This window comes from Ovis aries, chromosome 1 (genome assembly GCF_016772045.2).
Source record: "Ovis aries strain OAR_USU_Benz2616 breed Rambouillet chromosome 1, ARS-UI_Ramb_v3.0, whole genome shotgun sequence".
Classification (NCBI taxonomy): Eukaryota; Metazoa; Chordata; class Mammalia; order Artiodactyla; family Bovidae; genus Ovis; species Ovis aries.
In genome coordinates, this window is record NC_056054.1 from 86233833 (window position 1) to 86248152 (window position 14320).

The 14320-nt window shown below is 37.8% G+C and overlaps 1 protein-coding gene and 1 non-coding gene across 5 annotated transcripts in view; both read left to right on the top strand.

Moving 5' to 3' along the window:
- The window catches only part of GPSM2 (G protein signaling modulator 2), a 49268-nt gene that overhangs the window by 23295 nt on the left and 11653 nt on the right, over nucleotides 1-14320 (top strand). For all 4 annotated transcript variants that reach the window (XM_060412357.1, XM_027972542.3, XM_027972547.3 and 1 more), the window contains 8 exons: nucleotides 1023-1244; nucleotides 1617-1752; nucleotides 2100-2242; nucleotides 3128-3251; nucleotides 3351-3466; nucleotides 6254-6409; nucleotides 7527-7635; nucleotides 8467-8596. In XM_060412357.1, coding sequence (XP_060268340.1) covers nucleotides 1023-1244; nucleotides 1617-1752; nucleotides 2100-2242; nucleotides 3128-3251; nucleotides 3351-3466; nucleotides 6254-6409; nucleotides 7527-7635; nucleotides 8467-8596 — 1136 coding nt within the window. The remainder of the gene's footprint in view (nucleotides 1-1022; nucleotides 1245-1616; nucleotides 1753-2099; nucleotides 2243-3127; nucleotides 3252-3350; nucleotides 3467-6253; nucleotides 6410-7526; nucleotides 7636-8466; nucleotides 8597-14320) is intronic.
- LOC114111279 (small nucleolar RNA SNORA70) lies at nucleotides 252-382 on the top strand. Its single transcript, XR_003587361.2, has one exon. It is a non-coding gene; the product is annotated as a small nucleolar RNA SNORA70 (small nucleolar RNA).

Sequence of the window (14320 nt, forward strand, 5' to 3'; positions counted from 1 at the left end):
ACAAAGCAAGAAATGTGTAATGGATCACTGTGGCTCCTTACAAGACCTCCTAAGGGGTCGTTGTGACCCCTGATGAGATTGAGAAGGAATCTTATCTCTAAGGAGGTCTGGTTAATGCAGATGCGCAACACACACAAAAGGGGAGGAAGGAGGCCAAATGAGCAGAAGAAAAATCTTATTTAAGTCTTCCTCCTCTTGCCGTAAAACGTGAATTTTATTTCATCAGCTCCATATAGAGATGTTTGGCTATCCTATAAGAAAAGACCTCTTGTGTTCTTTTCCCCATGGGGGCCCAGTGTGCAGTGGCTGCATCAGCACCCTCCCCAGTAGTATATGCAGCCTGTTGCTCTCCGGGTTGTCCTAAGGGACCTTGGAGACACCCCTTTGGTGGACACTCATGACTGGCTTGCTGTCCCCAGTCTTGGCTCCAGACAGGTATGCAGAGTGCCTTTGGAAAGCCCCAGGGCGCAGTGGCCATGGTCCATGTTGGCCAAGTCATAACATCCATCTGCACCAAGCTACAGAACAAGGCGCATGTGACTGAGGCTCTCTGCAGGGCCAAATTCAAGTTCTCTGGCCACCGGAAGATCCACATCTCCCCAGGAGTGGGGATCTACGAGGTTTAGTGTCGATGAACTTGAAAACACGGTGTTAGGAAAGTGGCTTATCCCAGATGGCTGTGAGGCCAAGTGTGTCCCTGATCGCAGCTCTCTGAACAGATGGTGGGCCCCGCACTCATGAGAGCCCTGGTGCTGTCCCCTCCTCACTCACGCCCACCAATAAACCCTACTTCCTGCCAAAAAAAAGACCTTTGTGGTTGAGAGACATTTGAATAGGCAGATTAGCTTTTGCTATAAAGTTTGCTGTTTTATCAGTAGTGTGTATATACTTCAGTTGTAGAGACAGCTGTTGTAAGCAAGAATTGCCACAGTCCGCGTTGAAATTATATTGTTGGAAGTTAAAGACACTGTGGTGCAGTTGTAATGTAATGTTGTAAATGTCTGTCCTATGTAATTTTATAGAATGGAAGCCTCTTGCCTTGAACTGGCCTTGGAAGGGGAGCGTCTGTGTAAATCTGGAGACTGCCGTGCTGGTGTGTCATTCTTTGAAGCTGCAGTTCAAGTTGGAACTGAAGACTTAAAAACTCTTAGCGCTATTTACAGCCAGCTGGGCAATGCTTATTTCTATTTGCATGATTATGCCAAAGCACTAGAATACCATCATCATGATTTAACTCTTGCAAGGTAATTAATTTAAGCTTTTTCATACTTTATCCCTAAATTAACTGTCACTTTAAGAAACATTTTCATTCAATTAAAAAAATGAATAGTACATTTAATGAGTTTTAATTCATTAGCATTCCATTTAAAAACTAATCTTTAGGCTGAACACAGTTTAATTAAGTAAATGAATAGTGGTGAAATGATGTTAGAGTTTAATTAAGTGAATGAAAATTATATTTAAATACAGAAATGTAAGTTTAAAATTTTTATTTAAAGTTGGTTTTAAGAATAATGAGTCTTTCTTACCTTAAACATGTCAACTGTTCTCTAGGGAAAACTGTATTCTGGCTGCTTTATATTTTAACACATTGTTTTCTTTTCTTTAAACCCCAGGACTATTGGAGACCAGTTGGGGGAAGCTAAAGCTAGTGGTAATCTGGGAAATACTTTAAAAGTTCTTGGGAATTTTGATGAAGCTATAGTTTGTTGTCAGCGACACCTGGATATTTCCAGAGAGCTTAATGACAAGGTAATGAGGAAACCTTAGATGGCAGGCCAAATGTTTTCATTGAAATTGCTTTGTGTTTTAATCCTATTTAATTATTCTGTAGTTTATCTAAAAGTTAATACTAAAAAGAAAGTATAGAAAAATGAGAGAAGAGAAACAAAAAAATTTTTAATAGATGAGAAAAAGAAATTGTAAGAGGTCCTTCTTTCATACATGGTCATATGTTTTGTGGTTCTGTATGGATGGCTGATGTAAACATTTTTTTCTCTTGACCATAATATCAAGGATGTTGCAAATAAGTATATATGATAAGCATTGTAATACTGGCCTCTGATTTCAAAATGTAAACTGCTGATATCTTCGTCTAGGTGGGCGAAGCAAGAGCACTTTACAACCTTGGAAATGTGTATCATGCCAAAGGGAAAAGTTTTGGCTGCCCTGGTCCTCAGGATGTAGGAGAATTTCCAGACGAAGTAAGAAATGCTCTGCAGGCAGCCGTGGATTATTATGAGTGAGTAGCCCTGATGCAGTCATGTGGTCCTCCTCAGACAGTAGTAAAGTTTTTAAGTTTGGCAGACATTTTAAAATCATAGACCAGTAAGTAAAATAAACCATCAAGTTGCTGCTAAAATGTTACAGTGTTCTCTTAGTAGTAATCTCCTCCCTACCCAGGAAAACTTTCATTTAAACTGCAGACCAGTGCCACTTAGTGGCACAAATAAGAAATACCAGTAGTGAGTCTTAGGTTATTCGGAGTCTTTTATCAACAGACTTTCATAGAACTTAGCGGTATAGGTTCTAAGATTACTCTGTCCTAGACTCTGAGAAGAAACCTACCTGAATGGTTGAGTAAAATATTCCCAGTTATTTCCTGTAACCACCCTCCAGCATAGACATATCATTAAAATCTGGCACATTATGGCTGTAAGCTTATTTACATTTTTTTCCTATAAAGAATTCAGTTTGTAGGGAAGCTCATCAGCAGGGCTAGGAGCTGAGTGCGCTTAGTCACTCTATCCCATGTCCCTTGGGAAGGTCTGAGACTAGAGCCATAGAGCGGCCCTAACAGGGCCTTCCCTGAGCTTCGGGGACGTGAGTTCCCAGAGAACAGGGCTCCGTGCGAGGACAGACTGGGCAGGAGATGCTATGGACCTTGCCCTTGCAGAGGGGCCTGGCAAATGCCTCCTTAGCCGGAGTTTGGAACAGACTCACCACCAGCGAAGTGAGTTCAACAGCTGAGGTGAGGTGCCCTGCGTGGGGGCCTCATAACCCAATTCAGACTACTCCCGCCCGTAAAAAAAATAAATAAAAGAATTCGATTTGTAAATAAAAATCAATAAATGGTTTTCTCAACCTTATTTGTTTGTTTTTAAAAAAACTCTTTGTTATCACTTAGGGAAAACCTATCACTAGTGACTGCTTTGGGTGACCGAGCAGCCCAAGGACGTGCCTTTGGAAATCTTGGAAACACGCATTACCTCCTTGGCAACTTCAGGGATGCAGTTATAGCTCATGAACAGGTACAGTAAGGCTTTGGAGACAGAACATTTTCCTCATCAGTGTTTTGAACAGCTTTCAGATTTTCTTTAGTTTTATCTAATCAAAACTTTCTGTTTCAGCGTCTCCTTATTGCAAAAGAATTTGGAGATAAAGCAGCTGAAAGAAGAGCATACAGCAACCTTGGAAATGCGTATATTTTTCTTGGTGAATTTGAAACTGCCTCTGAATACTACAAGTTAGTCTAATATTTCTGTAGATAAATGTAAAATGGTTAGTTATGCAGTCCAATAAATCATAGGCTTTGGGTTTATAACTTTTTTGGTGCATTTAAGCAGCAGGACCTTTGGCTCTCTAAGTCTCAGTCTTCTCATCTGTAATCAAAAATATCAGTATTTTTGCTCTGGGGATTGTTATGAGGACTGAATGAAAGAATACATTAAGCACTTATTTAGCACAGTACTTGGCACACAGTGCTTGATACATATTATTAACAGCTAGTAGCAGCAGCATAGCCCCTTTTTATTTTTATTAGTTTTTATCTTTAAAACTGTTTTCAGTGACATTCTAAACATGTAAAGTCTTTTACACTGGTTCAGCATGTGTGGTGTATATATTTACATGCTCCCCCACCACCAATTATGGGTTTGCAGAGAGGCCACATGAAGCCTGGTAACAAACAGATGCCCTAGTTTCCTCCAGCAATTGCTGAATTTCCCCCACCTTATCCTAACATCTTCTCAAGTACTTCTCCCCCCCTCTCTGCCTATCTTTGGTTCTCTCTATAAGCCGAGGCCCTGTTCACTTGAGTAGCACTCCCAGCTTCTTCTGAGACAGTCTTTTTAAGCTATTGGTAGGCTTAAAACATACATGATAGCAAAGTTTGGACTGCTCCATTTTGCCTGATCTTTGGTGTTTTCTCTAATTAGTGGGAATTGAAGGTCCATACAGGCCTTAGGCAGAAGCTAATATGACTGAACCAAAGACACAATGACTGATTTATATTTTGTTAAAAAGTCTAATGTGAGAGAGATCTGGAAAGTTTATCTAAAAAAAAAAAAGTAAAATTGCTTTAGGTCCATGTTAAAAACTAGAATGTCATCCCATTTAAACTTCAACTAATGGTTGGTATTTGTTGGTTGACCAGTTAGATGTGAAATAACCTTCTAAATAAAATACATCACTATATAAGGAGTGTATATTTTTATTTTAAATATAAAAGTTTTTTATATTTTAAATCCAAAAGACATAGAAAAGTCTTAACAAATGATGTATTTGTATTAAATACTGAAAAGTTCGGTAATGAAGTAGAGATGGTGGCTGTTTGACTAAAGAAGCATGAGTATAAAGTAATGAAACTTACTCCTACCCCACACACCCACAAGCAAGGAGAACCCAGAACTTCATACCTGTTACAAAAATACTGGTTAAAAATATTTTTGGAACTCTTCTTTGGAATTGTTTTCAGAGCCACACTATCTTAATATTATAGGTCTTTAATAGGAAGGATAGAAACAGTAGTTGGTAAACCTACTTTAGTAACAGAGTTTGGTTATAGAAAGACTTCCAACCATTTTCAAATTAACTGTATTCTCAAAGGATAACAGTATGCCAGAAAGGACTGTGTCACAGGATCAGAAGACAATTCCAAAAGTCTTCCAAAAATGTTTGCAAGAACAGGCAATATTCGAGTAAGTGTGTAGCCTCGCTGGGTGACAAATTTGAAAGTATCATCATTAAATACATAATTTCAGGTTCGTTTTCTTAATAGAACTATCACATTATCATATACTTATTTTTCATATAGTTATAATGATAAGAAGTATTTATACTGTTTGGCAGAAATTATAGGAAAGAGTCATTTATATTATTGGCTCCAAAAGCATCTGTAGATTGAAGCACTGATGATAATAATAACAAAACACTAACATTTATTAGCTTCTGCTGGGAGCAAGATGCTATGCTAAGCACATTATATATACTAATTCATTTAATCCTAATAAAACCTATTTTTTACATACGAGGAAACTAGTGCATAGAGAGGGTGAGTGACTTGTCCCAGTTACAGATGTACTAACTCACAAAGCTGGGGTTTGAACCCAGTCAGCCTGGCTCTAGGGCCCATGCTCTTAACTACTGCACTGGCTTCTCATTGGTGATTCCACAGGGTAGAGTTTGGTTAATATTTAAATGTGGCATTTCATATTTTTCATGAATTGGTGACTTACGGCCTATACAAAGCAATTTACATTAAGTATTTTCAGTTTTGACAAAATGTAAAGGCAACAGTATGATGTATGTAGACAAACTGACTTAATGTTATTGCACTGCAACAGGGAAGTTCAGTTCAGTCGCTCAGTTGTGTCCGACTCTTTGTGACCCCATGGACTGCAGCATGCCAGGCCTCCCTCCATCACCAATGCCCGGAGTTTACTCAAACTCATTTCCATTAAGTCGGTGATGCCATCCAACCATCTCATCCTCTGTTGTCCCCTTCTACTCGGGCCTTCAGTCTTTTCCAGCATCAGGGTCTTTTCAGTTGAGACAGCTCTTCACATCAGGTGGCCAAAGTATTGGAGTTTCAGCTTCAACACCAGGCCTTCCAATGAATATTCAGGACTGATTTTCTTTAGGATGGACTGGTTGGATCTCCTTGCAGTCCAAGAGACTCTCAAGAGTCTTCTCCAACACCACCATTCAAAAGCATCAATTCTTTGGCAACAGGGAAAGGTTTTTTAAATGTTAAAAATACTGTTAATCTTTAGAGGCACTTGATCTCATGGATCAATTCTTCTTTTATCTGGGGAATTAATAGGACTCTTATATTTATTCTAAAAGTCTGGATTTGTTTTTTGTGTTTCAAGGACGTCTTTTCATTTTACCTAGAAGTAGTGGAGAAAGTATGGGATATTAGGCCCTAAAGTAGATTTACTTTAAAGGCAGGAGGAAAAGTGAGTTTTATTATATGTTTACTATAGCCAATAATAAAAATGATCTTTATGTAAGAATTAATTTGTTTTTTCAGAAAGACTCTACTATTGGCTCGCCAGCTTAAAGACAGAGCTATAGAAGCACAGTCGTGCTACAGTCTTGGAAACACATATACTTTACTTCAAGACTATGAGAAGGCCATTGATTATCATCTGAAGCACTTAACAATTGCTCAAGAGCTTAATGATAGGTAAGTTCTACACCTTTTTATTCTTGTTATGATAAAATATAGATATATTGTTGAATCCCTAGAATTTTTCCTTTAAGTTTCTTTTTTGGTTTGCTTTGTTTTCTTTTAATTTCTTTATAAGGTATCTTCTCTGTTTCAGTAGCATTCTCTGTATGCTAGCATATGTTTTGAAGGGCTAGCACATATTAGAGGATTTGACTGGTTCCATATAATCTTGAACCAAGATCAGTAAATAGGTCACAAATTCACATGCCTGCAAAGGTCCTCCTGACTAGATCAGTGTGGAAATTGTGGTGAAATTCGATATTACTCCTAATGTTAAGGGGACAGCTGCTATTTGACTCCAGCTAAGTGTCACAGGCCAGGAATGAGGCTCCAAAGCCACCTCTTTTTTCAAGAGAAGGGAAGAGTTCTGAGTTTTATATAAATTATCCTGATTTTTAAATGTTGATGGCTAATTCTTTTTGTTTTTTTAACTATATGAGAAAACAGAATTTTTGTGCAGGACTTTAGTTTCTGACATTTGCTTTAAATAGGATAGATTTTTATTTCAGTGTGAAGAATTTATATATTTATTTAAAATGAAATATGCTAATTCAAGAGGTAGTGAGTTCTGTCTTCCTTGTGGTGAGTGATTACCCAGTAAGGCTGTCATAGAAAGAAAATGGGGTATTTGAATTACAAGACCTATCCCTGGGACTTTATTTATAATACACTACATGTTTAAAAAGGATCTTTTCCATTTTAAAACTTGACTCTGAGTTCAGTATTATCTGGATATTTTAACACAGTTGTCCCTTGATATCTATGGTAGTTAAGATTCCAGGACCCCTGTTGATACCAAAAGCCATGGAGACTCAAGTCTCTTGTGTAAAATGGTGTAGTACAACCGGCCCTCCATATCCAAGAGTTTCTCAGATCACGGTTGAATCCCCAGATGCAGAACCTGAAGCAGACCAACTGTATAGCTCTAGTATTATGATAGTTTGTTCTTTATAAGAAAGACCAAATAAATTTAAAAAATTGTTTTATACCTTTAATTACTACTTGATAGATTTTATTCTTCACATTGACTTCCTTTCAGATAACTGTATGTTAACTTTGAATGATTTTGTAGAATTGGTGAAGGAAGAGCATGTTGGAGTTTAGGAAATGCATACACAGCTCTAGGAAATCATGACCAAGCGATGCATTTTGCTGAAAAACACTTGGAAATTTCAAGAGAGGTATGAAACTAAAAAATGGTTATTTGTGCTGTTGTGATTCACAGATCTGCAGCCATATTATTGATCTAGAATCCTGCTATATGGCCGAGTAATAAATTTAATTATATATTGTTCCCTAGGCATAAGAACTGAAAGCATTTTAAGATATAGATCAGAGGTATGTTTGCACTGGCCTTGATGTAGGATAGAGGAGTGAGAGGATTACTGACCTATCTTCACTGTCCCCCATCTCTATGTGGAAAAGGAGCATGGTATGAAAGGAGGAAGATGGCTTTTAGAATCAAGGACTGGTTCCTGTTACACTTCTGCCATTTGCTGGCTGTTTGAGCTTGGAAACCTTTTCTGAGCATCATTCTTTCATCTGTAAAATGGGAATAATCACTGCTTTGCAAATTGTTATAAGGATTAGAGATAAAGTATATAAAAGTGCCTAGTATAATGTCTAGTGCTGGTTTAATACTGTTACTACAGTATGGAAATAAATATAAGGAAATTTTATTCATGCGATGCCAAGTTCACATGTCACAGAATAGCCTACATTATTATTTAGTTGATCACAGAGATTGAGAGCAGTCTAATATTTAGAGGACAGTTGATAAAATATATTCATCAGTCCTACTGACATAGTTTAGAAACTTTCCTTTTCTTTCTTCTTTAAAATAGTAGTAATGGAAAAACCCATTTCATTCCTAGTATTATAATTCTAAAATAACTATTTTCATTTCTCCGTATTTTCTTCCAGTTTTCAGTTCTCAATATTTTCAACTAATCTTCACCATTCTTTACTTTAAATACTACTCTAAATATATAAATAAATGCTTGTGGTTGTAGGTTGGAGATAGAAGTGGAGAGCTTACAGCACGACTGAATCTCTCAGACCTTCAAATGGTTCTTGGTCTGAGCTACAGCACAAACAATTCAATGATATCGGAAAATATTGAAATCGATAACAGTTTGCATGGTAAGTATTAGGTCTTCAAAACCCAATTTCTTTATCCTTAAGATTTATATTTAAATTACTTATTTCAAGTTTACCATATCCAGAAAGATATATAACATAGGAACTTTTTATACCTTTTTGCTTTACCACTGTCCCATTAACTTATCAATATACCCTATTTTATAGCTTTTATCATGAATATGGTGAAGGTATAGTTTTTTTGTAAAAATACATTTAAATTCTGTATCTGTAGGCTGGTTCAAAAATTTATAAATTTGAAACAAAAATTAAAAATTTTACCTATTTAACCTTTTAAATTTTAATGTCTTTACATATTTAACATTTGTTTAGGTTTTTTCCCCTCATTTCGTTTCTAAGGGAAAATCTCCTAGGATTTTTTTTTTTTTTTAATTCAGAAAACCTAGAAATTTTCTTTAGATGCTGATTTGGTTTTGATGTTGTCACAGGAAAAAATATGCTACTGTTTCTAAGTGGGAAAAAACCCTTTTGATTAAAAAAATAAAATTAACAAGATTAGAATCACAGTTTTGAATACCATTTATATGTAATTTTATGTGAGTTCCATTAAATATTCAGCTTAGGCTTTAAAAACTCTCAGTCTGAAAAAAATTACTGACACAGACATGTTTTGAACTTGAAAGTCAGTGAAAAATCTAGCTTTTATCTTTGCAGTATCCTCCTCTAACCCATACAAAGAAAAGCAAGAAGGAAAAGAAAGAATCAGTGGCTAGTTACCTGATTAAGACTTTGAAAGAACATTTAGTTGAAAAATGATAGTGAAGTATGAACAGTATGGTAAACTCAACCGTGTACTTTGTAATTGAATAATAGACTAAAAGGTTTTCCTGTGTTTAATTTTCAAGTAGGTTAAGTTGTAATAGCTTCTCATATTTTAACGAATGATCACGTGTCCTCATGGATCCCTCTAGCTATAGATCAATTCCTTTGTTCCCCTCTGTGACAAAACTTGAAAATAATATCACTGTTCCTTGTCATATTCTCCTCCCATTCTCTCTTTAACCCACTGGTTTGCCTCCACCTCACTTGACCACCCATCTTCATAACTCTCCTCTCTTTCTCACGTTTCCATCCTTGACATCTGTGGTGCCTGGGGTTTGGTTGCTGACCTTTTCTCTTCCCTCTTTCCTTTTCTATTTTCTGCCTATTATATCCTTCCTTCCTTTCTAATGTTATCCTTTTCCCTCTTATCCTACACTCTAGATCCATGCTAATAGAACTTTCTGTGAAGATTAAGATGTTCTGTATCTGTGCTGTCCACTAGAATAGCCTCTAGCCATATGTAGCTGTTGAGCACTTGAAATGTGGCTAGTGCAAAAAGAAGTGAATTTTTAAATACTATTTAAAGTTTTAGAAGCCACATATGGCTAGTGGCTACAGGCTTCCCTGGTGGCTCAGATGGTGTCTCCACCTGCAGTGCTGGAGACCCAGGTTCCATCCCCTGGAGGAGGAAACGGTAACTCGCTCCAGTATTCTTGCCTGGGAAATCCCATGCACATAGGAGCCTATTGGGCTACAATCCATGGAGTCTCAAGTGTCAGACACGACTTAGTGATTAAACCACCTACATGTCTATTTAGGTTTTTTGCCCACTTTTTGACTGGGTTGTTTGTTTTTCTGGTATTGCGTTGCATGAGCTGCTTGTATATTTGGAAACTAATCCTTTGTCAGTTGTTTCATTTGCTATTATTTTCTCCCATTCTGAGGGCTGTCTTTTCACCTTGTCTGTAGTTGCCTTTGCTGTGCAAAAGCTGTTGATTAGGTCCCACGTGTTTATTTTTGCTTCTATTTCTGTTATTCTAGGAGTTGAGTCAGAGGATCTTGCTGTGATTTATATCCTACAGTGTTCTGCCTATGTTTTCCTCTAAGGGTTTTATAGTTTCTGGTCTTACATTTAGGTCTTTAAGCCATTTTGAGTTTTTCTTTGTGCATGGTGTTGGAAAGTGTCTAATTTCATTCTTTTACATGTAGCTGTCCAGTGTTCCCAGCACCAGTTATTGAAGAAACTATCTTTTCCTCATTGTATATTCTTGCTTCCTTTATCAAAGATAAGGTGTGTGGGTGTGTCTCTGGGCTTTCTATGTTGTTCCATTGGTCTATATTTCTGTCTTTGTATACTCTCTTGATGGAGAAGGCAATGGCAACCCACTCCAGTACTCTTGCCTGGAAAATCCCATGGGCGGAGGAGCCTGGTAGGCTACAGTCCATCGGGTCCTGAAGAGTCGGACACGACTGAACGACTTCACTTTCACTTTTCACTCTCATACATTGGAGAAGGAAATGGCAACCCACTCCAGTATTCTTGCCTGAAGAATCCCAGGGACAGAGGAACCTGGTAGGCTGCTGTCTGTGGGGTCGCACAGGGTCAAACACGACTGAGGCGACTTAGCAGCATACTCTTGATGACTGTAGCTTTGTGGTATAGTCTGAAGTCAGGCAGTTGATTACTCCAGCTCCATTCTTCTTTCTCAAGCCAGCTTTGGCTATTCAGGGTCTTTTGTGTTTCCATACAAATTGTAAAATGTTTTGTTCTAGTTCTGTGAAAAATGCCATTGGTAATTTGATGGGGATTGCATTGAATCTGTAGATTGCATTTGGTAAGTGCAGTCATTTTCACGACGACTCAGTAGTTTTCACGACGACTCAGTAGTTTTCACAGGCTCAGTAGCTGAGGCACATGGGCTTAGTTGCTCTGCCACATGTGGGGTCTTCCTGGACCAGGGATCAAACCTGTGTATCCTGCTTTGGCAGGTGGATTCTTTACCACCGAGCCACCAGGGAAGCCCGAGAGAATTTTTAAAAACCCAAAAATTTAGTTAAAGACTAACAAATCTACAGCAAGATTATTTGAGGGGAAAAAAAAAAAAAGAGAAAGAAGGGATATAATGTAGCTGCAGCAGACATTATAAAGAGATTATCCTGAATAGTTTTATTTGAAAACCTAGAAGAAATGGACAGTTTCTAAAAAAAAAAAAAAAAAAGCTTACCAAAACTGAATCTAGAAAAATCTAATGGTAGAATGTAATGTGAACGGATGACATCACTAATGCCTAAAACCATAGAGAAATTTGGTCCATTATCTAAAATCCTTCCAGTGAGAAAATACCTGGCCAAGGGGATTTTACAGTGTGATCTCCCAAATGTTTAAGAAAATTGATTCCAACCTTCTGTAAAATTATATAGGTAACTGGAAAAGTAGAACACTATTGGTCTTTCTGAGAACAGTATAACCTTGATATCCAAACTAGACAAGAACAGCATATATAAGAAAGGGAAATTACAGGCGAATTTTTACTCACGAACATAGATGAAAAAATTCTTAACAAAATTTTAGTAAACCAAGCCCACAATGTATTTAAAATAAACAGGAATTCAAGTGGACTGAATATCAGGAAATCAATTAATATTCAGTTCAGTCACTCAGTCGTGTCTGATTCTTCGTGACCCCATGAATCGCAGCACGCCAGGCCACCCTGTCCATCACCAACTCCCGGAGTTCACTCAGACTCACGTCCATCGGGTCAGTGATGCCATCCAGCCATCTCATCCTCTGTCGTCCCCTTCTCCTCCTGCCCCCAATCCCTCCCAGCATCAGTCTTTTCCAATGAGTCAACTCTTCGCATGAGGTGGCCAAAGTACTGGAGTTTCAGCTTTAGCATCATTCCTTCCAAAGAACACCCAGGACTGGTCTCCTTTCGAATGGACTGGTTGGATCTCCTTGCAGTCCAAGGGACTCTCAAGAGTCTTCTCCAACACCACAGTTCAAAAGCATCAATTCTTCGGCACTCAGCTTTCTTCACAGTCCAACTCTCACATCCATACATGATATTATGTATTAGTAAACACAATAAAGAAGAAAATAGCTCAAATATCCAAATATGTCAGTAATTCTATTCAACGTAAATGTTCCATTTAAAGGACAGGAGTATCCAATTGGTAAAAGAGCAAAATCCAACTAAATATGTAAGTCTGACAGTAAAAGGATTGGGAAAAAAAAGGGTACCATGGAGAAGCTAATAAAGGAAAAGCTGGTACAGCTGTACAGCTGTGCTAATAACAGATAAGATGTACTTTGAAGGCAAAAGATCTTGTTAAGAAGACAGTCACTTCACAATGGTTAACAATTCAATTCACCAGGGAGAAAAAAGCCTTATATATGTATGTATGATACCTGGTAAGCCTAATAACGAAACTTCAATGTACAAAAGCAAACAAACTAAACTGAAAGGAAAAATGAGAAAATCCAGTATAAAGGGAAACTTAAACACATTTCTGTCAGGAACTGCTCCTGTCAAAAAACTAAATATTATAGAAGATGTCGGTTCTTCCCAAACTGATATATATTCATTGTGCTGCCAAGAAAATCATGACAGTTTTTTCATGGAACTCGGTGAGGTCAAATGGGCCAAGAACTCAAAGCCAAAACATTCCTGATGAAAAACAAGAAATGAGAAGTGCTTTCTGTACAGATATAAAAATTATAAAGCTAATTAAGACAGTGTTATTGGCATAGAGACAAATAGCTCAAATAGGATATAGGGCCTCTATATTTTTTAATCTTTGCATATATGGAAATTAGTATCACATAAAAATTCTTGATGGGCCAAAGATTTAAATATGAAAAACATTTAAAGCAGTAATTATGATCAGCCATCTAACACTTGCTAAATGCTTACTGCGTACCAGGCATTGACTGACCCCTTTATAAGTGATGATGCATTTATCATCACATAGTGATATATAAGGTAGGTATCATTGTTCTTTACAAATGAGAAAAACAGAATGATACAGAGGTAATTGGTTCAATCGGTATGCTATCTCTGAAAGTAAAGGAGAATATCTTCATGATACCAGAGAGGGGAAGGATTTCTCAAAACACAAAAACAAAACCATTAAGACTGACACTGAAATTAAGAACTTCCGTTCATTAAAAGGAACCATAAAGAGAAACCACAAACTGAGAGGACATTTGCAACACAAACGATTAAAAAGGATTTGTATCCTCAATGTATAAGAACTCCTATGAATTAAGACAGATAACCTAACTAAAAGATAGGCAAAAGTGATGAATAGAAGAAATACAAATAGCCCATAAATATATGAGAAGGTGGGCTTCCCTGATAGCTCAGTTGGGAAAGAATCTGTCTGCATTGAAGGAGACCCTGGTTCAGTTGGGTCAGGAAGATCCCCTGGAGAAGGGCTTAGCCTTACCTGCTCCAGTATTCTTGGGCTTCCTTGTGGCTCAACTGGTAAAGAATCCACTTGCAATGCGGGAGACCTGGATTCGATCCCTGGGTTGGGAAGATCCCCAGAAGGGAAAGGCTAACACTCCAGTATTCTGGCCTGGAGAATTCCATGGACTGTATAGTCCATGGGGTTTGCAAAAAGTTGGACACGACTGAGCGATTTTCACTTTTTAACCCATTTAATCAGGGAATGCTTCCCTGGTGGCTTAGCTGATAAAGAATCCGCCTGCAATGTGGGAGACCTGGGTTTAATCCTTGGGTTGGGAAGACCCCCTGGAGAAGGGAACAGCTACCCACTCCAGTATTCTGGCCTGGAGAATTGCATGGACTATCCATGAGGTCACAAAGAGTCGGACACGAATGAGTGACTTTCACTTAATCAGAGGATACCATAGTGAGGTAGTATTGGTGGATGAGGTGGATGAAAATTAAAAGGCCTGATACCAGTTTGAAACAAAGA